Here is a 27371-nt window from a genome sequence, read left to right as displayed (position 1 = left end):
TACATTTAATATTATAAAAATAAATATACATTTAAATGGAATATTAAGTGCAAAAATTCCAGACGAATTTTGTTTTGGAACGTGATTTGTTTTAAGGAATAATACAGCATTTTCATAATTTACAACTCGCTAAGTTAATTTCACCGTATATGTTAACGCATGCAGCTGTTCATCGCGACAGGCGATAAGCGAGAATATCGATAATAATGACTACGTAAACAGTACATATTCTATTTCCTTGTGTTTTATTGGAGACTGTCAACGTCTCGACTGTTACGTGAGGAAGATGCACGTGGTTGTCAGCTGATATGCGCCTGCGATACGTCAGCCTTTTTCCATTCCTCTGGAATGGAACATTTTACGCCTATTACGTCAGTCGAAATCCAGCTGTCGACTGGATCGGAACGTTCCTTTGTCATTGTTGTTTTCGAGCTTGTAAGTACTTTGCATACGCTTATTTCACTCGAAAAGCTCATTAACTCAAAGTATTCGAATGACAATCGTAAGATCCAGTCTAATCGATCTGCTTGAGTTGGAAGGAGAAGCATTTAAGCAACTGAAGCAAATTTGTACGCCCGAATTCAGCATTTTTTAGCAACACTGAATTTCGAGTAAAATTAAATAAAAAGCTATTTCTGTATATTTATAGAGGAACGGATCAAGCAGAAATTTGAACTTTTGATAATATTAGTCTTCACTCACCGATCATTGAGTTTGTAGAATAAAATTGAATGAAGGAAGCAAAATATTAACAGTATGCTAACAATTCGACTCTCGTAGAATGTCACGGTAAATTGGCGTCAACTATCATTCGCGTTAAATTATCGTATTCTGCCAGCAAAATCCGATAACAAATCAATTATGAAAGTCGAGCAGAATCATTTTGTAATCATTTAAATGGAATATATTATTTAAATAAATCATTTAAATGATTACAAAATAGATTCTGCTCGATTTCTGCAGTTATTCCGCTATCATGTTCTATTGGGTATCAAATTCTGTTATATTTCTATAGTATTTTACCAAAAAAGTTTATTAGATATTTTACAAAACCTTTCGATAAATTTGAAAAATGAAAAGATTATGGAACTTTCAATTTATTCAATTATTTATAATAATTGCAAAATTGTTACAATTAATTTGTTTTTTTTAACAATTAAGTAAGTATATACATTTTTGCCTAGTAGTCGTCAATAGCGAATTCATTCGTGCAAATATGGCGAATTATTTGGTTCTTTTCATTTGAGCCATGTCATCCTACAAAATATAGCTGAATTATTAACTGGAATAGAATCATCGTTATCGCTAGATCGCTTCTGCGTCATCGTATTTTTATTTGATTTAATTTTAGCCTGACTTGAGTTTAACAAGAATTTTCTTTATTTATATTTGCGTAAGAAATTGTAGAATATTGCAAATTTTGTAACATTTCAATTCATGAATTTCTAAAAAAAGAAAACAGATATTTCGGAGTATTTAATACTATTTGCTACATGATGTATATACTGTAAAAAAATTTATATTAATAAAAGAACAAGGCTCCGAAGAAATAAATTATTATATGTTCAAATAAAGCTCATGAAAGCCGCGACTAAACGTGTGCAAAAAGATAAGAATTAAAAACAAAAATAGACATTTCGATACTTGATTTGATCTCTTTAATATAAAACTGACAAAATTAACAAAAAAATTATTAAACATTGCAATGAACACGATAAAATTATTGAAAATAAAAATAAAATTAGTGCTTTGCCAAGACAAAAAACATCGTGCATATAAAGTTCAGAAATAAAAAAGTTATTAATGAACGTCTTTAATAGTATTTGGTAGAATACTTAAATCCATTAGTTCGAAAAATGACTGAAATATTAAACGATCATTATAACGAAACATTATAAAGCTATCATAGTCTAATATATAAAATAATTAAAAATTAATTTATATTAATAATAAAATAACGGTAACAGCAAAATGCAGAATATGAAAGGCAATGCAAATTGTTATGAGTTTGTGAGAGATTAATGAGCAAATAATAGCATGTTTATACTAAATTAATAAAACATAGAAGCATCACGATTTTGTAAAAAACTTACAATATAACGGATTTAAAAAATCCGTATCATTTTGCAAATTTAAATCTTGCTTTTGTTTTTGGATATAAGTATGTGTATCATTTTAGAGATTAGTCCCTTATAATGTTTTTTTCTTGTTTTAATAAGTGTTATAACATTGTTCCAATTGAATTCATGTAATAAAATTCTATCTTCAATTATTGCTGAGTGTTGATTGATATTTCTATTAATAATATAATTCCGGTGTTCATTTATTCTGATTTTTAATAATTGTATCTACGTAAAACGCATTATAATTACCTATCTTTTGCATCTTAATGTTAGGTTTTAATTATTTTGTAAATGTACTCAGTTTATTAAGTCCTTTATAAATCATACGTACAATTGAGTCATTCTTAAAAATTTTTTGTAATCTATCGAAATAGTATTAGTACATGTGAAATGTTGAAGAAAGTAAATCTGCAGCTTGACCAAAATCAATAGAATTGATATTACTCATTCGAATTAAGCTGTTTAACTTAGAATACAAATTTATATTAATGTACATTTGAAGAAAATATATGCATTTTTTTTATGACTGCTATCTAAACTCTGATATGATAATTTTTTAGTCTCCTTTTTCTGTAAACTTGTCTATTTTCAATATCAAAATCGAGAACTATCATTTCCATACATGATGACTAAATAATATATTTAACATTTTATTTTATTAGCATACATTAATTTATTAGGTAAGATAAATTATACTTTTTGGATAAATCAGTATATGTTTTAATTAATTTTCCTGTTTGCAGTGCCAGTGTCAACATTAGTGCCATAGATATGTTCCTAATTATTGCTTAGTACAGTTTATACAGTGGAAAAATGAGTAGAACAATGACTGACAAGAGTAAAAAATTATCACGCTGGTACTTTGGTGGTATTTCTTCCGCAGCTGCTGCATGTGTGACCCATCCTTTAGATTTACTGAAGGTCTTGTTTATATCGTTCTTAAATCAATTTTATTAGTAAAAGTAGTGAAAGATATTACACAGTTTGAACATTTTGTGTAATCAGAAATTATTTCAAATTACTGATAAATATCTCAGTTCTCTTTAAATGCAGATACAGAAATATGAATAAAGAAATGTGTAAATTAGGGGGCTAAACGATCAGATCTTCTTTCTAGGTTCACTTACAAACGCAACAAGAAGGCAAATTATCAGTAGTACATTCTACTATTGGAATAATTAGAAAACAAGGAATATTAGCTTTATATAATGGACTCAGTGCTTCCTTACTCCGCCAACTTACATATTCTACAATAAGATTTGGAGCATACGAGGTCAGTACATGCAAATCTTATGTGCATCATCTATATGTATATAAATGTTTTCTTCTTAATTTATTATACACAGGTCATGTTGAATATAATAGGTCGGCAAACAGACACTTGAATCGTCTGGTCATCCGTTGCCTTTTTATCAAAAGCTTATATTGGCTGGAATTTCCGGTGCTACTGGCGGTGTCTTTGGAACTCCTGGCGATGTGATTAATGTACGCATGCAGAATGATATCAAAGTAGCACCAGAACTAAGAAGAAAGTAAGAATTGAGGTCCTTATTATTCGATTATATTATTCGTTGGTCTTATTAATATATTCCTTTATCACACAGTTATAAGCATGCTTTAGATGGATTGTTGCGTGTAATTCAACAAGAAGGAGTTCGTCAATTGTTTAGTGGATGTTCGACTGCGACCATGAGAGCAGCACTGATGACTATCGGACAATTGAGCTTTTATGACCAGATTAAAACAATGTTATTACAAACTGGCTATTTTCAGGATAATCCTTCAACACACGTTTTATCCAGTGTATCGGCAGTAAGTGCCTATAAATATTGAGACTTATCATTCTAAATTTATGATATATTCGAAAAGAGATAATGTTTTACATCCTTTTGTGCTGATAGGGCGCTATTGCAACAACGCTTACGCAACCTCTAGATGTTCTTAAAACACGAGCAATGAATGCTAAGCCTGGAGAATTTAAAGTAAGTAGATCCAAATCTAAATGGAATAAATTAAAAAATATATGTAATTCGCGACTATATTATATTTTCTGTACAGAATCTAATAGAAATCTTCCTATATACTGCCAAACTTGGGCCACTGGCTTTCTTTAAAGTAAGTATGATTGAAAAAGATCTTTATGTCGCTATATAATTTTGATAAAACCATGCAATATAAATTATTTCTATTTTTAGGGCTATGTACCTGCATTTATTCGGTTAACACCGCAAACTATTCTCACATTTGTATTCCTCGAACAACTCAGATATAATTTTGGATTCTATCCACAATCTATAAAACCATAAATTATAAAGATTGAAATATTTTTGATAAGCAGAACTTTTGTAAGATAAATGGATTCGTTTCTTGTCAGATATTGTATAAGAAACAAACGGATAGTGTTACTATAAATCATGCAATTCGTAACGCAAACATAGATCAACATGTGAAAACATTCGCAGCAAAAATATTTAATTACTAAATCGCATACAGTTTTAATAATTAAGAGTTGATCATTATGTTTCTATCTAGAGATATTTCAATCAAATTATGGTTGTAATTTTCAATTGATACATTCCTTATATTAATTGTGATATGTTGATACAAATGCAGTTATATATATTTTAAAGCATATTTAATATATGCATATATATTTATATATACATTTATAAAAAAGCCACATAGATTATTTATATTTATATTTAATTATATCTTTTATTTGTATACGAAGTGATCCTTTAAGTACAAAAAATGAAAGTTATACATTTTACGAAAATTAATTTTTATAAATTTATCTTTTTAAGGCCTTCTATACTTCAAGTTATTCTATTATTTTATATTATACCAATGTGTGAAATGTATAGTACAAAATTCATGAAAGAGATGATATATAAAGAAAATAATTTTTTTTATTATATTGAGATATGCATGTTTATTTTAGCAGTATATGAATAACTTGCTATTGAAATGTACATTACTTTTATGATAAAAATATTGCAATTAATTTTTAAATTTCTGCTTGTAAGTTAAAAGTAAAAATAAAAGGATATATTCGGAATCTTTTTAATATGCAAAATATTAATATTATAGTAGTACTAGCAGATTATAGTAGTAGATTTCCATTAAATAAGTTCGATTATAGACGTTTCAGTAGATAGTCTAATAACAGATAACATAAACCCCAAGTTAAATTGATTATTTGATAAAATGAAATATTTGATTCATTTTAATGATTTTTTATTAAAATGAGAATTTCTGGGTTTTTATCGCCAATCTATTATATTCTATTGATTTGATTACATTTATTATGCTGACACTTCCGTCGATTAAATTTATAAAAATCTTTTTTATAATTAGAGTGATTTTTTAGAAATTAGACTGATGAGAATAAATCAATTAAAATAAATAATTCTATTTTCTGTCACAACGGATCTTGGTGTTTAATAATATTCACATACAAATTTCCGCAAATACAGTTTTTAATTTTATAAACCGCAATTGCCAATTCGAATGATCGGACTTGAAATGCAATCGCAAACTAAAATATTAATATCTCAAATTAAAATAATCATCTGATTACTGATCTTTAATACTGATGCTAAGAAACATTTTAAAAATTTAGAAAGAACTTATTGCGAAAAATACCTAAAGCTAGAATTTGAACTCTTACGATTGCATTTCCAAATCTGATAAATCGGCGCAGTTCACTAAAACTGGAAAATGTATTTGCAAAAATTTACATGTTATTAAACATCAAGAACTGTTCTAACCGAAAAAAAAATTATTTCTTTTAATTAAAAGTCTTTTTAACAGATTTGATTATAAAATGGAATAATTTTCTTACAATCTTAAGTTAAAATTAAAATTAAGAAAGCCTATCAAGGATCCAATATTGGATATTGTGTAAATTAATTTATTACATATGACATTAATTTATACATTTCGGCCTGCAGTTAGAGTCCTCTTCAATCAATTGCAATTAACAATACTTAAAGATTGTCTAATTAATAATTCAATAATCAATATAAAGAATAATTATACAGAAATTATGTATTTTGCGGATTATCTCCAAATTCATTCTTAGAAATGCCAACGTTTCGTGAACATTGCAATTCACTTAGTTTCTATATATTGTAATATTATTTATATATGTGTGTATATATATATATATATATATATATATACACATATATATACATACACACACACGCATATATATGATATATATATATATATATATATATATATATATATATATATCATATAATATATTTTTATCACAAACATTTAATATTACAATTAAAATTATTTAAGTGGAAGTATAATTTGTTTGGGTATGGTAAGATTTATATATATTTTTTCCATATTGTTTTCTGAGAAAAACTGTTCTGCATAGCTTTCATAGCTCATTCCACATAAAGCTAATTCTAGTTTGTTTAGATCTTCATTTGACAACAAATTGATAACACCTGATGGCATTGCAGATGCCGAAAACATATTACAATATGGTGCCAAACTACAGGAATTTGTATTGCATATCACAATAACAGAATTACCAATAGTTAAAATTTGTGTTAATTGACGGAATAAAACAGTTTCATTTTCTGCCTTCAAAATAATAATGCCCTTTGGATTACGAATTGTCGTTATTTCTAATCCTCCACTTTGTGAGCATGATAAAGAATTTTGATAGATATATGAGAATTTTATGTCTGTTGATATTATATCTGCCAATATAGATTTACTAAAAAAAAAATATGAGAAAATCAGTTGTTAAAAATTATTGTTGAGAATAATTAAGTGCAGAAATACACAAATTTAAGCAGTATAAAAATATATAAAAACCTTCTAATAACTTAATACATACCCGTTGCATCTTAATATAGATGCAAATTTGGACAATATTTGCACTCTAAAAGTGATAGGTTTAGTACTCCAAATTTTGAATCCTTTTTCAGCTGAATTAATACATTTGTTAACATCTTTACTACAATAATATGTCAATGAAAATTGTATATAAATTTTATTAAACATCACAAATTTAAGAGAATTATAATTAAGATCAAGAAAATATGCTGTACCTTGTTGCATTTGCCCACTGACTATCATTATATATCCAATATGTGTTTTCTACAGGTTGCTGCCACATACCATCATAAAATAAATTGTAAACTATACTTTTCTGCATATTTGGTTTTTTTATACAATCATCGAGATTAGACTTGGACCGTTTAGGCAATGTTTTATCAAATATTTTTGTATAAGGCAAAAGTACAATACCACAGTGGAAGTCCATGTACGTATTTATAAACAAAACATCTCTCTAAATAATTAAAAAAAAATAATATTAATAACAATTATAAAAATTGTCTAAAAAACTGCATCATATTATATAATAGAAATGCTGTACATTTAAAGATGTTGCTAAGTTTTTAGCAAATACAATATCTTCCGTCCATATGGATACAATTTTCATTTTATTAGGTATACCGGCTGTAAATAATTCGTTCTTCGATCGAAATGTATTAATATCAGATCTCAAATCTGACATTCCAAAATATTCCTCCATAAGCCATAAAAATTTTTCTTTTATTGGTTCTTGGATCCAAATTTTGTTTAAATGCAATGGTAATTGAATTCTAAAATAATTAATGACTGCATACAAATCTGCATCCGCTAGAAGTATTATTTCATTGGTGTAACCTGTCAGAAATATTTAGAATCTTAAGTATGAGAGAAAAATTAATTTTTATTACATTACTAATATATTTTCTTACTTATAACTTCATTTCTTAAATGTTTATATTGAGTTTCCAGTACAGAATGTCGACTAAAATACAAAAACAATTTATTTGTGAAATTGATGACAATATTAACTTAAATATAAGAAATATAAGTAACAAATGATTAATGGTATTCTTTCTTGAATACATTTAGATTATTTAGAAGAAAATATATGTACGGTAATCATTTGTTATTTATTTTTCTTATATTTCATAATAGTTACAGTTTATCATGATTACAGGATAGCATTTTCCAAAAATACGTCCATTGTATTATCAAGTCCTTTATATATTTCCGAGATTGTAAATATCACTAATAAGACTAAATCATCTTTCTTGTATTCTTCTAAAAAAAAGTTCAAAATAAAATACAAAAAAATTTGGTGCTTCTATTATTATAAACTATTGTTGTTCATAAAATAAAATTTGCATAACACAAATAACAATTTATCTTTTTTAATTATGAAGATAACATTACCATATTTATTGCCAAACATAAGCTGCATACCAATATTATTTAAGTATTCAATAATAGTAGTAATTATATCTACATGTTTACAAACTGATTGAAAAAGAGACAAATTTTTTTCCATTATGGATGCTGCTTTAAGAAATCTGTAAATACATAATTAAAAATTACAAACGTGAGAACACAACTTTTATTATTTTTATCATATTTAAATAAAATTCTCATATCTAACTAAATTTCATTTTTTCACAAAATAACCAAAAATTTCTTGAAAAATTTCGCTTTGCTAAGAAGACTCAACAGTTATCCATATTTATATTTTAGAGCTATGTTACAAAATGTCCTTTCCAAGAAAGATTTTATTCTATATATCATAGTATGTTACATATACTAAATGCATTCCGAGTAAAATTTTTCTCAGAAAAGATGTTTTGAAATGTATCCAGAAATGTGAATTTGTTTACCTTTCTGAAAAATTATTAACATCTGTAAATTTCATTTCTTTGGCTAAAGCAAATATTTCATTGTACTTGCATAGCAGTATCTAAAAATAAGTTCAATAAAATTATGTTTCACAAACAATGGACTAAGGTGTTTACTAATTAATATTAATTTTTATAAGTTATTAATAATATATTCATACACACACACACACACACACACACACACACACACACACACACATACACATGTATATTTATATATTTATATATATATTTATACGTACATTTTTATCATATTCCAAATTGGTATAATATTTGTCTATATCTTTCAGTTGTTTGTCCATAATTGTTATTATCAATTCCAATATTCTTAAAAAATATTAGGCCTCTTTCTCCAACTCCGATTATTAATTACCAATAGACGAGTTCAAGTTGGCAAAGATTAGAACACCTATTATGAAACAAAACAGAATTTTCGATTGAAATTATTCAATTATTCCCTAGATTTCTATTGTAAACACGTAAAAATTAAGGTTGCGCTTCATATGCACGATATATGCCACGTCTCTGATTGTAGACGGGTCTTCATGCCTATTGATTGATTGCAGGACAAAGAGATTTTCGGATCTCTCTATCCTACAGCCAATCACAGGCCTTGGAAGTCTTGTACGCACATGAAATATCGTTCGTAGAAGCTATGGTCGCGTCATATTATTTCGCAGCTGATAGATTTCCTAACCTCAATAAATGTCAATTTTAACTTGATATTTTGGTTCGTGGAACAGAGTGATGCTCTGACGCCATTCTTGGCTAGATTCATTCGTTTCGAGCAAAAATGCGTCGAATAAGCCTAATTTTATCGATTTCTGATGCGACATTGATAAACTGAACAATTACCTTTTTATTTACAAATATATAATGACTGAATAAATACAAAACAAAATGGATATAATAAAGGAACATCTGCTTGTACCAATGAAGTATATGATACTAACAGATGAGAGAATTTGTTTGACAGCTCACAGAAACTGGCTCTCCCGATTTTTAACAGTTGGCCCATTGAATTTTATCTGTCATGATCGTTTATCCAATGATGAAATTGCAGCACAGCCTACTATCGATGAATTGGGTAGCGATTGGCTGAAAATTTATGCAAAAGTATTTTTAACATTTTCATATATTTTAAATAAAGTGTACAATGAGGCAATAAGCAAAGCAGTAAAATAAAATTTTGTTATTAGGTATATGTAAAACAACACAAGAATGTAATTCCTTTACCAAGAGGAAGATCTATTAATAATATAAGGAACCAAGCAGAGTTGATGTTTTCGCAATTGTTGCATTATGTGGCAGAAACTAATTATCGAAATCTATGGAAAGAAATATATAAAAAATATTACAGTATGTATTTGATGTTCTACTTAAAATTTTTAGATTTAAATTTTTAGCGTTTTGTTACTAGATGTATTTTTTTTTATATAAATTAATAATTTCTTGTAAAATATATAGATCCCTGGAATTATGTTGAGCAAAAAGAACATTCTAATATCAGTGCTAATGTAAGCGATGTTATTATTATGCATGAAATACTGAATAGAATGTACGGCTGTACAGTAGTACAAGTGCAACATGGTGTAGTTTCATCGGTATCAAATGGTATAGTGTCTAAAACACATTGTAATCTGGTTCCAATCCATTTTGTCATAGAGACACCATCTGCATTTATAATGTTTTATGAACAGACTGCCAATTATTCTCTTCATGAGTGAGTATACACATCATATTTATGTATATATTTTTAATATATATTAATAATTACGAGATATTTCTGTATTCTGTTACTTATAGATGTGTAATGTATAGTCCTGCTGCTCTTAATACAAGTTATGGAAAGCCTTTGTTTATAGTTTATCAGTTATTGAGATTATCCAGAGACTTGCACGATCGTGGTCTTGCTTTAGGTGAAATTACACTCAGTGATATGTTAATTACAGACAATTTTACTATTCAGGTATATTTCTCATAGAAGAGATATTTATATAGTAAACATTATTATTTTAATATATTTAATATTTACAAGATATGTATAAGTATTTAACAAGTATTCAATATGAAATAAGGAAAAGAATATTTTATTTGAATTTTATTCTTAGGTATTACCGAAATTAAATGATAATATTTATCTAAAACCTGATAGCGAATGTACAAGTATTTCTCCGGAACATAAAGAGAAAAATTTGAGTAGCAATGTTTATGCTAAAAAAGATGACATATATCGTTCAACTAATACTGACTTTGGTTTAAATGAGAATATTCAGAAATTATGTGAGATGTGGATGTATAATTGTATTAATAACTTTGATTATTTAACTGCGCTTAATAATTTGGCTGGTAGAAGATATGGTAATCCCAGCTGCCATCATGTTATGCCATGGGTGACGGATTTTACAACAAGAAATGGTGGTAATTGGAGAGATCTAACAAAGTCGAAATTTCGATTAAATAAGGGAGATAGACAATTGGATCTTACATTTGATTCGCAGTCAACAGAGGTATATAAATTATATGTATAAGTGCAAAAAGATTTATACCATATTGAATAGTCAATTAAATCATAGGTCGGACACCATGTATCTGACGTCTTGTCAGAGATTACCTATTATGTATATCTTTCACGTCGATATAATAAGTCTGTGCTCTGTAAACATGTACGACCATTATGGGTACCTGGAGAATATCCGGCTTCAATTCAAAGATTACATGACTGGAGTCCCGATGAATGTATACCACAGTTTTTCACTGATCCCAGTGTTTTTAAGGTAACATACAAATTATATATAGTCTAGTTAAAATGTACTTTTTTTTGGAAAAAGATAATGATTTTTTAATATATCTTAAAATTCTGTGTCCTAATGAATAGCTCTTACACGTAGATGATTTACGTGTCATTGACATATCACATACTACTACATCAATATCTCACGCACACATATACAATTTTCGTATAACAATAACGTTTTAATTAGACGTCTAAGTCCACTTTTAAGAACTCGATGTTGTTTCTTCGTACAAACTAATCTATGGACTTTTATTTTGTAAGTACAGATTGCACAGCTTTAATATGAAGCAGATGTTGTCACGTGATAGCTCTGGATTCTAGAGCACTATATTGCAGGACTAAGAAATAATAAAGATCTTAATTTCGAATTTTTTTATCGTTTTCAGCATAGACTCCACTTCAGATACATATTAATGTATATATTTTAATCTTGGAAAAGGATTTTTGAATCAGTAAAAAAGAAATATTTTATGGTTTATTCTGATATACATTGACACGAAATATTAAATATCTTATAAACTATTTGTTGTTTGGTATCTACTTTGATATCTACTTTTATGTAAAGTAATTAAAGGAATCGTATTATGTGAAAGAAAATATATAATTCCTTAGAAAATCTTACGTAACTTTGACCTAATCTTAAGGATATCTCAAAGTTATTATCTTCTTTTCTCCTTGTAACCGATCAACTTTTGTCTAAAACTTTTTTGTCTTAATCTTAAGGATTTTGAGATATTTTACTGGATGAATTAAAATAGATCATTTTGTATAAAACATATGAAACATATGAGAAGAATCAAATTCAGAACCTGCCAATAATATAATCAATTATTATTATTTATTTATTATAAAGTCATGCCTCTGTAATATATGTATATTATTATTTAACAATGATAAAATATTTATTTTCTTTAGGTTTAATATTTAAAAAAAATGTCTTATTTACAGTCCATTCATGAGGATTTGCTAGATTTAGAAATTCCAGCATGGGCAACTTCCCCAGAAGATTTTATCGAGAAACACAGAGAAGCATTGGAAAGCCTTCATGTTTCAGAAAGATTACATCATTGGATAGATTTGACCTTCGGCTATAAGTATGAATGTAGTCTTGCTCAATGAACAGTTTATTATTTATTTGAATTTTTTTGACATATGTTTTTTACATGATAGATTATCTGGTTTCGCTGCTATAAAATCAAAAAACGTTTGTTTACAATTAGTCGATAATCATACTGATTTAACTAATTCTGGTGTTGTACAACTTTTCACACAACCACATCCACAAAAAATTATTCCGTCTCCCTATTGGGGTAAAGTACCACCACGTCTTCGATCGATATCTTCAATCAATAAAAGTAGTAAGTTTTAGACAAAGATCTCAAATTATTAGAAATTATGAAGACTTCTTGTAATTCTATCGTTATACGATTATAGAAAGTGATCAACCTACGAGTAGGATCAGTGATGATGAAGGTCACAGTTCTGGTATTGAAGAAGAAGAATCTACGATAGCGACAAATATATCAAGATCACCTCTTGTATTAAGTCGTTTGTTGAGTCGTTCCAGAGGTTCTTTGCTGTCAGAAGATAATGTTAAATCGGACAAATTCATTAATCAGCCCATTATTCTTCCAAAGGATTTCAATCCTGTTGCAGCACTCATACAAGTAGAAACTACACATGCTTTTATGCATAAGATTAACTATCAAAATTATAAACTTGCAACAGGATCACATGATTTTTCCACTAATTACAAGCAAATTGTGGCTAGCGGACGTATTAAGGAGCAACAAATACTAGGTTGTCTAATAGTAGAAATATTTCTAGCTGACAAATTCCGCGCAGCCTGGAATGTTGAAAAAGTATCATTCGCGCAAAGATTCACGACATGTCTAAATATCTTGAAGACATCGGCAGATAATTTACCGAAATGTATAAGAAACATTGTATCGTTATTGTTACAAATTGATATTATGCCAAAGAGTTATAATGTAAGCAATGTAGAGATGAATGACATTTCAACGGTAATTTTAAAACTATACAAGATTTTATATTATACAAGATGTTTCGTAATTATGAATAAAGATTTAATTGACTAATAAAACTTATGAAATTAAATAGAAAATAAGTTAGAAACAAGATATATGAATAAATGATCATATAATTATTTATTTCAGATATGATTGCGCTTATTTTTAATATATTTAAAATAAATTATATATAGAATTATTCCAACATTTTACTTTGATTATAGTTAGCGATCTTCTTACTTAGTTAATTTAAACAGAAAGTTTTATATTGTGAAATAGTTGAGATTTTGGAGAATTTGAAGTATCAGCAATTTGAAAACTTATCAAAAACATGGATATTTTTAAACAATTTTTTAAATTATTAGCATTTTTTGTATATTATATATACTTTAGTATATATATATATATATATATATATATATATATATATAACATATACATTCAAAAATTTTTTTAATTTCTTGCATGAATCATTTCTATTCATGAATCATTTTTGATGCATTATTATCTAAGTTTATCGATACACTTTGAATTGAGATATTAATCATTTTATAATACATGTAATGTATAAATAATGCAATTTATAAAAAACTCAATATTTTCAAAATAATTACTTTGCTGATCTATGTTCATTAAAATTTTTATTTGTTTCTGTGAGTTCTATTAGTCAGTTAAGTCTTTATAATTCTGAAAGATTTTATATTATTTTATTAAAAGACACATTTCAGAATTTATTATAATATACAGGGTACTTCATAACATGTAGATATAACTTGAGAATTAAATTTAGGATACAAAAATAACAAAACATATACATTTGTTTTATCCTTGTTTCCGAGTTACAAATATTTTCGTGTTTTTATTAATCCTTACGAATTGAGCTAGCATAGTATCTTCACCCGTTTTATTGACTTCTTTAAAGACAAAGAGGTATGAAGATGCTATGCTAGCTTAATTTTTAACGAAAATTAATGCAATACGAAATACATTTATAACTCGGAAACAAAGTCAGATAAAACAAATATTTATATGAACTTTTTGTATTATTTTTGTGTCCTGAATTCATTTCTGAAGTTATGCTCACATGTTATGGAATATCTTGCCTATACATGTAAAATATTTTATATTTAGATGAACGAGACTCCTTTTCGTTACCCGACAATAACATATATGGGTCTTCCGCCACCATCCGCTCATCAATTTCTTCAACCAATTTTATCTGGCAGTCTATTTCCATTTTCCAAATACTGCCAATACTTATATAACATTGTGGAAATGTTGCAAGAATATAATAGTTTGGTACGAGAATTAAATGCTATCGTGAAGACTGAAGATGATATGGATTTTGCAGTGAAAACAAAGATAAAGTATTTGTGTAAAATTAGCGAGTGTAAAGTAAAAGCAATTGCTAGAGAATTAGAACGGCTGTTACCTTATGTCGGTGGCATGAGAGAAGCCACTTTACAGTTAATAGTGCCTCACATAGTGCAGATTATGGAAGAACCTTATAGTGCAGTATTGGCAGTATGGCATCTTTTTGATCCCATTGCAAAGTAAGTGTTACTCTACTTCATTATTATTTTTTTTTTCATATAAAATACTTTATTTGATTCTCTTTTCATTTTTTTCATTTTTTGTCGCAGAACGTTAGGACCGAAGGATACAGTTAATACATTCCTTTCACCTATTATAAAACTATATGAGAATGGTTCTATTATGGATACTGCACTGTACATTGATATAATACCTGCGGGAATGCTTGCAAAATTTCGAACTACTCGACTATATCACAGAACATTCTTGTTGAAGTTGATAGTTCGGTTAGGACTACGTAGATTCCTAGACAATTTTATAAATCCTTTAGTAGAAGCAGTGGGAGGATATAAAGATTATGTACAGGGATCAATTGACACATGCACACACAGGACTGTAAATTTGAAGTAAGGAAAAGAGTAATAATTAATTTATATGTAATATATAAATTAATATGTTGTATATTTTAATCGTATTATTGCTTATAAACTTCTATGAAGGAGCTGCGACTTAAGTGGACCTTGCAGTGAGGGAGAAGGTATTTTATCTCCATTAGATGAAGATTCATTTGCAGACACTGAACATATTGTCGCTGCATCTTCTATACCAACGATCAATGATACGTCTAACATAATGAAAAATAATGATATCGAAGGTAATTAACGTTATTCAATCGAATTTAATAAGTATAAGAAAATGATTTGATTTCTATTGGATATATTACAGAGGTATTTACCATGGAAACGGAGGATAATTTATGGATTTCTTCAAACAATACCGCGCCATATGATATCGACTTACATATAGAACTCAATTTGAGTGCCTGCGATGATACAAATGATGATAGAAATAAAAATTCACCGGTTGATTCTGCGAAATCATCAACGATTCCAATACCTGAACAATCAAATACTAATGGAGTTAAATTAGTAACTGAGTTTAACAGTATTGGTTGTAACGTTGGAAGTAAAACTTCCAGTGAAGATTTCACTTATGTTAACGCATATGCCATGAATATTCATTCGGATAATAATCTCTCAGAAAATATGTGCAATATAGATACTAAGGAAGATAATCCTGCAATGCTTTCCGCGGATTTTGATAATAAAAGCGACGTGATCAAGTCTGATGAAAATGTACATCAATTAGATCATATTTACCGAAAATCTGTTCTAAGTGAATGCACAATTTCTGAGATGAGCGCAGAATCTGTTATATGGTTATCTCATAGACTCGGCCCGGTACTTACAGCACGATATTTGTCGCGAAATCTTCTGAGAATGCTGACGTTATGTTACGCTGGGAAAGAAAATTTAACACCAATTGATGACAATAATTTCATGCATTTGAAGGGCGTTACATGGAAGAAACCGATATTAGCTGGTGATCAAAATGCTGTTAAAGTTTTAGAGTGCCTCACGTCTATTGCAGGTATGTCTATTGCAAAAAAATATATACATGAGTTATTTTAATTTTCAGTAAGTAAAATGACAGTTTATCAACTATTTTACCAGGATTATATGGCGAACAAATTATATTGCTGCAATACTTTGCACATATAGTCGAACTATTAGCATTGTGTAAGAGAAAGTTAACGCAGAATTTGGAAGGAGGCCTAATTTCTTGTCTGGCTCTATTAAATCACATTACAGCGTATCTTAGCGATTCTACGGTGATGGATGTGCTTCATGTAATGTTTATCATATATTAATTATTATACGTTAATAATATGATGAAAAAAATTTCGAATAGCTCAACTTTGTTCATATTTAAATGTAGGAGCCGATTGTTAAATCCATATTGCATCCCACAGTACGCATATTGTCAACCGCGAGATTTACATTTCCAAATGGAACGCTTGCGCGCATTGCTTTAGCTGAAAAATGTTTGGAAGCAATGTTCATTCTTAGCTTACGGCTTGGCAATGTAATCACAAAAAATCATTTAGCAGTACCAATTCAACGCTTCTTTCTGGCTTTTGACAAAGCTTTCAGTGAAAATTTAGATGGTGGAGTTACATCAAATAATTTTGGACAAAAAGCAGATACGACCTACGAACATTTCGTACGGTAATAATACGCAGATGAACATTGGTTTAATTACACATTGTGAGGAGACAGAAAGTTTATATGATCAAATTGAATTACAATTTATGAATTTATTTTAGGAAAAGGAATAAACGAATACAGTTCTTCGTTTAGGTATCATTTATCTTTAAGAAAATTTATTTATGCACAATATAAAAATTATTTTAAAAATATAGAAATTTTCTGTGTTTTATTGAAGACAGAAAATTTCAAGTGCTTCGCATTTTGCAATAATTCCAAGGAAACAATCTACTATTTTCTGTTTTTTTCAGGACATTTTGTTCTACAGATTGAACTAAAATAGATCATTAAAAGAATGTTATTATAAAATAACATAAACAGAAAATTCCGAATATTCCTACATTTTTGAATAAATTTTGTTATTACAAATTAATTTTCCTAAATGTAGAAGCAGTACATAAAATCTAAACGTAGAATTATGTTTATTCATGTATATTCCGTGTTTCCTAAAATACACAAATTTTGTTTTCCATTTAATTATATAAATCTATTACTCCTGCTTTTCTTAATGACAAAACTAACGACATACCAAGATATTCATTTTTATTATTTCATAGAATGAAAACAGCAAACGAAGAATCTATTAATAATGGAACTTATGCGTGGAACAAACTTGATACAGATATTGCAGATTCGTATTCTCCTCCAATCGTAGAAAATAACGACGTGCTAGACTTGCAAAGAAATAGAGTAAGATCAAATAGTATACGACTCATGTTTCTTTTTTAGATATTATGTATTAAACTTTTTATTTACAGGCATTTGAAGAATTACGAGCTGTGTTTACCACTGCATTTGCTCACAAAGCTTACATGCTTTTTTATAGATGTATTCATACTGAAATGATGGAACATATACTTAAAAATCATGAGCATATACAACAGCTTTGTCATGATTACGAGCAAGAAATAAAAGCAACTTCTGTAAATAACGGTAGATATCCTATAAAATCTTTCTCAATTATTATCACGATTAATAATACGTTCATTTTAAATAATATGTTCATTTTTGTGTTTCATTTTTGTTTTTGAAGATAATATGGATAAGTACAATACTTCCGTGGATAGTGATGATACGGAAAATGTAGAATCAGTTGACAAAGGTGCTTGCAGCTTTGGGAATATATCTGTGATAGGAAACAGATTCGAGATACAGAAAGATGATGCAAGATCTCAAGTGTTGCCGGAGACGAGTATTGCCGCCAGTCGCGAAATAACTTGTCCGTTATCCGCTGGTAGACAACTACGTGGTAATTGGTTAGCTTATTGGGAGCACGAGATAGGAAGACCGGAGAAGGATACAATATTTAATATAAAGCAGATAAAACTTCAGACTTTCAACGGACATACAAACAGTGTGAGATGCCTTTATGTATTAGACAATGAGAACAGTTTTATGAGTGGTAGCAGAGACAAAACTGTGAAACTGTGGAGTTTACGAAGCCAGGTAAGGTATATTCTGTTTAATTTAACAAAAAAAAAATATAATCTCTATTTATATAATATCTAGAATTATGATTTTACTGTTGTAATGAAATCAGGGTGATGGCACTACAGTTTCATCATGTCAATATACATATACCGGACACAAAAAGTCTATTCTTTCACTTACATTCTTGGAATCTTTGAGATATGCAGTGACATGCGATGGCATGATTCATTGTTGGGATCCTTACATGGGTTCGCTTCTGGGATGTCCGGAAAGCAGCCGTCCAGTTCCTGTGAATATTTTAGCCTCGAGTCCTTCTCCCTCTACAACTCTTCTTGTGGGAACAACCGATATTACTCTTAGAGTTATTGATTGTAGAACATTCCAGTATGTTAATGAAATGAAAGTAAGCATAAAATATATTAATATCCTAAAATTCTAATTTATGATAAACAAAGTTTAACATTAAATTATTCGATAGATTTCTATGAATCCAACGGGTTTAATAAGATGTATCGCTGTATCGCCTAGTACTAACTGGGTTGCTTTAGGTCAAGCATCAGGCTTCTTGACGATACTAGATACTCGTACCGGTCTAATTATCGCATCTTGGAAGGGACATGAATGCGAGGTAAAAACTTAGAGGTCTTTTATCTTTGAAAGTCTCATAAAAAAAGCTATTTTCAAAAAATTTTTTTGTAAAACCTATGTGATGGATTTTCATAAGCTTTTGTAGGTTTATTTGTAAGTATATATTAAACTGTTTTCAAAAAAAATTTAATAGATATATTCATTAATTTCAAAGTTATTAGCATTTAAACAAGAGACTACAATTAAACAAGACTTGTAATGCAAAAACTAGCAAAAAAAAAAGTTGAGTCCGCGGAAATATTTGTTTAGAATGATCAGAACTATAATATATCCAAAATTTAGCCAGTTCGACAGAAAGCCAATTTCCATAAGGTTGCTGTGAGATTCTTTAGTATAAGAATTTGTTTGATTTATTGATTTTTATTATAGATATTACAATTAGAAGCGATAAATGAAACTACTATAGTTAGTTCTTCTTTGGATCAAACTATAGCTGTGTGGAGTGCAATAGATGGAAAACTTAAATTTCACATGAAGTAAGAAAACTTATAATATTATTATGTAAAATGAAATAGACAAAACATAATTTACATAAATTATTTTTTATCGATTTTCAGGGGCGCAACAGAACCTGTTCATTGCATGGCAATGCACGAACAAGCATTGGTAATAGGAACAACAGCAAATCGAATTGGTGTTTATACTGCTGTAGAAACGACTGCTTCATTAAGCTCATCCAAGTTAAGATCTGACGCTTTTAAAGGCATTCTTACTGCCTTGGCGGTCCTGCCTCTCAATCGATTACTATTATTAGGTGCTGACAATGGTGGAATAACGTTACTATGTTAAAGAGCTATTTACAGAACATGTGCGCGTTCGCACGCGTGCGTGGACATTACTATATACAATAGCGAGGAATAGAAAAGTATATCTAATTTAACAGAAAGCGTGAAAAATCTATTACAATAAATTTCATTTCAATTTGTACAAGATATATTTAAGAGAAAGATTTTCTATATATGGATGATGTCTGTTCTCGTTCCTATTACTTTTAGAGCCAATTTGGCGGACATTTTGTACACACCGACATCCGCTAAAATCTCTGCCGATACATTTTTATCATCATTATTTAGTGCTTCTTCAAGCAATATTGCTGAACCCATTAGGATATTTAAAAGTATACACGCTTCTTTGATTCTAGAACATTAAAAATATCTGAATTATTACATCTGTTTTAACGAATAATTTTAATAATTTTAGAAACTTACAAAGGGAAATATGATTCTGGTTTGTTAATATACAAACCAAATAATGGAAACAGATTCCTCAAAATATCATACTGTAATTGTTCGGCACCACCATTATTGAAATGATTTACTAGTACAACTTCTTCAAAGAGAAACTGTAAAAAGAAATATTTGAAATAAAATGAAAATTATTATATAAAAATTATTATGTAAAAAGTAATCTATTTTCTTTTATTTTTATCTTATATACTTGATCAAATTGAATAGCTAAATTCTTCCAAGCTTGATTAAACAAAGGCAAGGCAAGAACATTGTGCAATATATGAAGACGTGTAGCTAGTTCTTGGAACATGGGACAACCACTTGGCGTCATTGATAATGAAGCAACTTCTTTTGAAGACTGCATCGCAAACCATCTTAGAATAATGAAAAATATTTCAGAATTTAATAATAATTAAAAACTAATTTAAACAAAATGAAATACTTTCAGGTTATAACACTTAAAATAAAGACTTAATAATATATACATACATACATACATACATACATACATACATACATACATACATATATATATATATTTTTTTTTCTTTCTTACTAGTTTTTACTTGAAAAATAATTGTAGTTGAATAGACTGAGAAAACTCTTACTTGTCTGTTCTATAAGCTCTGCTTTTTGCTTTTACATCTAAAGCTACCGAGTCACTGATTTCATTTATCAGTTCTTTCTCTAATCGTCGTAAAAGAACTACAGCTTCATCAAATACAGTTCCCTCTATTTCTCCAATATTCTCCTTAACGTCGTTACCTTTGTCCGTGGCATTTTCCACAGCTTCGAATTGCTTCTTGAAGAAATGCAGTTGCAAGAAGTGCTACACAAACGCGACATTATGATAATATATAATTTGTATATAATTGCAGATGAAAATATACATACAACAGTCACCCCCCATTCTTCCAGAACGGTCGCAACATAATGTAGTGTATTGAGAATATGTGGCATAAGTGACGTTAATGGATCTTCATAATTTTCATGTAACAATTGTAACAATCGTACTCGCCAATCGTCAATCAATTCCAATTGCAATTCGAGAAATTGTAATCTTTAACAATATCAACGCAAATAAGTATTATCATCTCTTGCTTATAACGATTTCGTAATTTACCTATGTCCAGGCTGAGGTAAATGTTTGTATCTATCAGAAATAGTGGTAAGAAGCGTAAGAAAGGCGTCTGCACATTCAGTGACTTTCATATCGTCTATATCAGGACTCGTCAATCTTTCCCAAGCTGTATTTGAGCTTAATATTGCATCCATTTTTTCAGTTGCATCTAAAGTCATAATATACCTATTTGAGATATACATGAAATCTTACTTCTTCATGTACTTACATTTTTTTTCCATGTTTATCCATTTTACAAAAATATGGGCTTGCGTAAGAACAAAAATAGTAGCCGGCTGAGTGTGAGGATACAACAGAGTCTCTCGCAACTCTCTCTCAAATCCTAAAGCTTCGTCTACTAAATGCGCAAATAAAGTGTCATCATATTGCACTATGGGCAATTCGGAATGAAGTTTTTCAACGGCTAATTGAACTAAAGCACGCATAAATTCCGCCTATATTATATAATTACTATAATTATATTATTATATTAGTGACCAGAAATGACATTAAGAGCCAATATCAATATTCAATTAATTATTATATCAAACCTTTACATCTAAATGCCCGAAACCTATAGAATCTGCTACAGGTTGAATGTTTTTTTGAACCCATTGAACATGATCTTTGATCCATGTTAATATTTGTGTAAAAAACCATTCTGGCTTATCTTGACGATTTGTCAATTTAGCTCCTGTGAAATGATAAACAAATCTTTGTCGGAGTGGGCGTACTAAGAAGGTGATTGGCAAACTAATTGGTGCAAAGTCTGTTAACAGCACAGATGTTACTACTGGTTTAATCGGTTCGTCTCTGAATATATTAAGGACAATATGAAAGGACAGTTTTGTGCGATTCATTTTTCTAATCTAAAACAATTAAATTATATAGTGCAAGGATACGGTAGCTGTAGATGAAAGAGATATTCAATGAGTATCTTAAATCTTGTCATTGTTTCTGGTAAAGACGTGCTTGATGAAGTAGCATTGGTTCCACAAAAGGGCCATTTTAATATCTTCAATAAATCATTGTATTCCCTATAAATATTACATATTTAGAAGTATATAGTATATGAATTATATTTGATATGCAAGGAAGAAACATACTTTGACAATTTTTTCTTGATTATATTGTACCAAAAATGTAAAGTTTCATGAACATAATTGACCAAATGATGGCATACAGACGTTTGCAATTGGCAACTGATGTTTGTTAAGGTTGTATATAAAGTTATCATCAACTGATCATCCCCAGATAATAAGGATGCTTCTATTTCATGACTAAGTATAATACAACTATTTAATAAGCAGAAATAAAATACTTTATATATGTCCAGGAAATGAAAGAATTACTGCCATTACTTTTACCGTTACTTCTTATAAAAATTTGACAATAATGTAGTTAGAAATAAAAAGTTACCTTCCTCAGTAATAAGTGACTTTTCCAATCCGTTAAAAGTAACATTTAATTTTTCTAAATCTGATATTACATCATTATATTATCATAAAAAATTTGCAACGTCATTACCAAATTATGAAAAGTAAGTGTTATAAGTAAGGCATACTTCCATTTCCTGCATATGTCATCTTTTGACAGTTTATTACCTAATATTTTCTACATATCTTATGAAGTATAAATAGGATAATGATTTGTCCAGCTGACTTATCTTATCAACAACTTCTTGCAGCTCTAAATTTTTGTCATTTTCGCTAAACGTCTCTTTGATCATCTTACTGAGATCTAAACAAATTTCTTGTAATTGCTCAACTTCAAAGTTGACACATTCTACATTTTCAACTACTGCCTTCACCTTGGAAGGAGCAGTGGTCGATGCCATTGACAGCTGTAAACAGGAAGCAATTGATATGTAATGTTTATATGTTATATATGCTATTTTGTAAATAAATACCGACTGATTTTTCAATCTCATCCTTTTCTGTTTTGAGATGCTCTTCGAAATCATAAATTCCTTCAAGATTTTTTAAAGATGATCCTAATTGTTCATTAAACTTTCGTATAACTTTTTGTTTTATATCCATTATCTATTCTAATTTCTATTCTAGGCTCCTGAATTACTGAATTAATTGAGTACTCAGCCACAATATAAGTACATACAGTGGACACTGAGCGTCGGCACCTTTGATGTAGTGGTAGTCCTAGGTCACATGACTTGCCGCCATGTTGTGGGTTGGAAAGGCGCTTATAAATTTGAGTTTTTATAAAGCTATAGAACGATTTTTCTAAAAAAAAGACATAATTCAGTCGTGTCATAAAAATTGTTTACAGCGAGTATATTTTTAAATCAGAATTATATAATAATATAATAAAGTTAATGACTTCATTATATAAAAATAATATTTACATTAATAATAATAATATTATTAAACAGTAATAGGTAAATTACAAATAATAATTGATTAAATACTATATGAAAATTGTAATTGAATAATTATGTATGAAAAAATAATATATTGCATGAAAATTGTAATTAAATGTGAAGTTGTAATTTAATAATACACACACACAATGCATACTTTATTACGAGAATACTTTATCATGTACAAATATTTTTTTCTATTCGAATGCGTATTTTAAATAGCGAATACTTTTTTTGGATTTAATTGGATTCAATTGGATTCAATTAGATTCAATCAGATGCAATTGAAAAACTGCATTTCCTATTCAAAATTTTAAATTGAACAGTATTCACAATGCACAGAAAAAGCTAATATTATTTTTTTATATTGAAAGGCATAGAGATATGCTCGATGCATTTCCTATAAATGAATAAAAATGCATTTAAGATTGAAAAGCATTCATTTTAACATTCGTGAATCAATATTTCTGAAAATCTGAATTCATTTCCTGTCTCGTTTGCTGGAAGGCGAAAGGGTTAATTATATTTTATGGAAAGGAGATATCCAGCTAACCTAACCTAACCTACAATTTCAACTTGCTGAAGAAAGCCACATTGTTGGTTGGAAATCGACGCATGCGCACTAAAAATTGGAGACTACATAAAGTTCGGTGTCCAAATTTGAAGATGGACACGACAAATATAAAAAACTGTCGCAAAGAATGAGAAAAAGAGATTTTTAAAGATTAGTTATCAACATTTTTAGAATTGAACTATGACATTTAAGCTGCCGATTCACATTCACAATGCTTAAAAATCATTTTATTCTTGTCGTTTGTCAAATATTAAACAAATAAGACAAATGATGTTCATGAGCGTTCTGAGCTTGAATCGGACCGCGGTTTTAAAGAGTGCTAGAATGCTAAGAAAGCTTTAAGAAAAAAATACTATCAATTCTCGCACATTTACAAAATCAAATGGCCTTTGGTCAAGTTCTATTAATTTCAAGGACCTTCTTATAAGTAACAGCGTCAATTATAAATTTGATTTCAAACATACAAGTTACTCTAAAATTAACTCTCAAAATCTGAAATTAACTCTTTATTAATACATCATGATCAATATTTTGATTGTAAATGTTAAGAAAACGGATGGATTGCGGGGGGACTCTTTATTGCGTCCTATAAAGGGTTACCGCACACAAAATTCCATAACAAGTGACCGTAAGACGTAAACTTAAACCGATGAACCAATCAGGATATTGCTTTATGTAATCTAACGGAAATAATAGTAAACTTCGCAATAAGGCGAATTTTAATCGGTTGAAACTCGCCTTATGATTAAGTTTACTCATGCTATTTTTATTTTCATTACATTACATCTAAAACAGTTTGATTAATCATTATATCAAAATGATGTCAAAATGATATTTCAGAGTCATTTTGACATTACCGTGACAAGTTGTTCTGCTTGAGAACATACCTGTTTTTGAATAATAAATTTAATTGAAAAATGTATGGAATCATAAATGTGTGTACATACTATATACATTATATATATATATATATATATATATATATATAAATATAAAATGTAGGCTACTTCTACAATATTTAATGACTCCGAACTCCCATTCTCTCTCTCTCTTTCTCTCTCTCTCTATCTCGCTCTCTCTCTTTCTCTGTGTCAGACGCTTCATGCTTGCATGCCAAAGAGGATTTGGAGTTATTAAATACTGTAAAAGTGCATATACATTGTATATATATATATATTTTTTTTTTTTCGAAACGTTTCTGTATTAAATTAATCTATGTATTAAAAAAATAAGCTTTCTTAAACTCCATAATACTTATTTTAAATCTTTTCATATCTTTAATACTCTTGATTTTCGGACTTTTTGTTCGAGTAAACTTTTCATTAGCACGATCTGAAATGTATTTCAATTTTAACCAACTTGAAGCCTTTAAGAAATGTACGGAGTTCTTTTAAAATAATTCAGTTTTTATAAAAAAACGAATTTACAACTTATCCTTTTAACTATATGTATTAGGTGTTGGAATTAATTCGTAGCGTTTTTTAATGAAAGAATGTTATTTATTTCACATGAGCATTAAAAAATACATTAATGAAAGTACTTCCCATCACTTGTAAAACGCTACGAATTAATTCCAACACCTAATAATTAAAATCGAAATTATATTACATAAAAAAACGTGTTGAAAATTTATACAATATCACAAAATTTGTATATTAAAAATATAAAGTAATATAAGGATAATTGATGATAAATTAGTAAAGTGTTAAAACACTTGAAATTGCAAAAATCTTGTAATATAATAAAACAAATAATAAAATATATAATAAAACAAATTTTTATAAAAATATCGTGTGGTGTTTTACAGTAGAAAGTTCAAAACCTTGAATTAGGAAGTTTAAGTAATAATTGTAACTTGCATTTAGATTTATGCCATGCAAGGAAAGGATGAAAGCATTATACAGTTGTAAACCCGTTTCATTATAAATATATCTTCTTGTTATGGTTCTTACTTATTTAATTCTCGATCGATTTGAAACGAGGAACATAAATTTCGTATCAACCTCGTGCGTTAAAAGCCTGACACGTCCTCATTCTTGTATTCCTACGTTAAAGAGTATTACTGCACACAGCTGTCGCTACCCTAAAAGATCCCACGAAAATATAAATGCATATTGACAATTTTACTAGGAAGAGGTGATTATATTTTTTAAACTCTTACGTGACTTGCAAAGGCGCAATTGATTCATATTCAATTAAGCAAATTTTTACAGTTGCTTATAGCACGGCACTTTAATATAATTGTATTAAATATTTAATATTAATTCGATCTAAATTATTTGAGATAGAAAATATTAGAACGAAGAAAAACGGATAAAAGTTTATACAACATAGAAAAGTCGATGAATAACTTTCTTTCATTTCATCACTTTATTTCCGTTTGATTCATATTAAGTAAGTTGCATTATACGTCCTTGTATTTATGTATGTATGTATTATATTTCGTTGAAATGCAAAGGCAAATGATGTCGTTACTTGAATATGTTATTCGCGTATCACATTGTCATATTCTCATTTGACTATATACTTATCGACGAACTCCTGGTCGAGAACAGTCGTGTCCAATAAGAACTTGACATTGAACCTCCACGTTACACCCTCACATGTCACACGCACATGACACACCACACATATACACCCGCGCGCAACCGTCCCTTATCGCTA

At 28.8% G+C, this 27371-nt stretch overlaps 4 protein-coding genes across 12 annotated transcripts; 2 read left to right on the top strand and 2 right to left on the bottom strand.

Annotated features, from left to right (window-relative positions):
* Positions 1-135: 135 nt before the first annotated feature.
* On the top strand, positions 136-5181 carry Dic1 (Dicarboxylate carrier 1). Of its 2 annotated transcripts, none has more exons than XM_087410686.1 (7): positions 136-435; positions 3241-3396; positions 3489-3655; positions 3728-3935; positions 4025-4105; positions 4182-4238; positions 4319-5181. In XM_087410686.1, the coding sequence occupies exons 1-7, from the start codon at positions 349-351 to the stop codon at positions 4427-4429; spliced, it is 867 nt and encodes a 288-aa protein (XP_087266812.1). In that variant the 5' UTR covers positions 136-348; the 3' UTR covers positions 4430-5181. The 2 variants fall into 2 exon arrangements, with proteins under 2 accessions (XP_087266812.1, XP_087266811.1); XM_087410685.1 differs by lacking the exon at positions 136-435 and adding an exon at positions 2904-3044.
* On the bottom strand, positions 2772-9937 carry LOC105148284 (uncharacterized). Of its 6 annotated transcripts, none has more exons than XR_015546492.1 (11): positions 9103-9433; positions 8840-8919; positions 8385-8521; positions 8147-8252; positions 7901-7953; positions 7534-7826; positions 7205-7446; positions 6991-7110; positions 6680-6867; positions 4329-4415; positions 2772-4121 (listed from the first exon to the last, which is right to left on the bottom strand). XR_015546492.1 is itself a non-coding variant. In XM_011059927.2 (10 exons), the coding sequence occupies exons 2-10, from the start codon at positions 9160-9162 to the stop codon at positions 6429-6431; spliced, it is 1530 nt and encodes a 509-aa protein (XP_011058229.2). In that variant the 5' UTR covers positions 9163-9269; positions 9814-9937; the 3' UTR covers positions 6021-6428. The 6 variants fall into 6 exon arrangements, 4 of the variants coding, with proteins under 4 accessions (XP_011058229.2, XP_087266808.1, XP_087266807.1 ...); XR_015546493.1 differs by having other exon boundaries at positions 2772-3644; XM_011059927.2 differs by lacking the exons at positions 2772-4121; positions 4329-4415 and adding an exon at positions 9814-9937 and having other exon boundaries at positions 6021-6867; positions 9103-9269.
* Positions 9746-20796, top strand: Wdr81 (WD repeat domain 81). Of its 2 annotated transcripts, XR_015546490.1 has the most exons (23): positions 9746-9976; positions 10060-10219; positions 10328-10583; positions 10667-10829; positions 10972-11370; positions 11437-11637; positions 12606-12751; positions 12828-13015; positions 13092-13681; positions 14819-15240; positions 15331-15627; positions 15721-15875; positions 15947-16651; positions 16735-16910; positions 17000-17289; positions 17886-18018; positions 18087-18261; positions 18362-18774; positions 18869-19162; positions 19238-19387; positions 19777-19883; positions 19965-20524; positions 20608-20796. XR_015546490.1 is itself a non-coding variant. In XM_011059877.2 (22 exons), the coding sequence occupies exons 1-22, from the start codon at positions 9761-9763 to the stop codon at positions 20194-20196; spliced, it is 5868 nt and encodes a 1955-aa protein (XP_011058179.1). In that variant the 5' UTR covers positions 9746-9760; the 3' UTR covers positions 20197-20796. The 2 variants fall into 2 exon arrangements, 1 of the variants encoding a protein (XP_011058179.1); XM_011059877.2 differs by having other exon boundaries at positions 19965-20796.
* Positions 19931-27359, bottom strand: Rint1 (RAD50 interactor 1). Of its 2 annotated transcripts, none has more exons than XM_011059896.2 (14): positions 26869-27359; positions 26660-26790; positions 23670-23996; positions 23361-23599; positions 22863-23036; positions 22659-22793; positions 22308-22569; positions 21986-22211; positions 21760-21925; positions 21531-21696; positions 21245-21465; positions 20845-21010; positions 20616-20749; positions 19931-20544 (listed from the first exon to the last, which is right to left on the bottom strand). In XM_011059896.2, exons 3-14 carry the CDS (start codon positions 23793-23795, stop codon positions 20361-20363), a joined length of 2199 nt encoding a protein of 732 aa, XP_011058198.1. In that variant the 5' UTR covers positions 23796-23996; positions 26660-26790; positions 26869-27359; the 3' UTR covers positions 19931-20360. The 2 variants fall into 2 exon arrangements, with proteins under 2 accessions (XP_011058198.1, XP_011058204.1); XM_011059902.2 differs by having other exon boundaries at positions 22314-22569.
* Positions 27360-27371: the final 12 nt, after the last annotated feature.

The sequence above is a fragment of the Acromyrmex echinatior genome, chromosome 10, assembly GCF_024713525.1.
Source record: "Acromyrmex echinatior isolate Ae372 chromosome 10, ASM2471352v2, whole genome shotgun sequence".
Taxonomy (NCBI): domain Eukaryota; kingdom Metazoa; phylum Arthropoda; class Insecta; order Hymenoptera; family Formicidae; genus Acromyrmex; species Acromyrmex echinatior.
The sequence above is the reverse complement of the archived record's forward strand: the minus strand, read 5'-3'. Positions and strand labels throughout refer to the sequence as shown.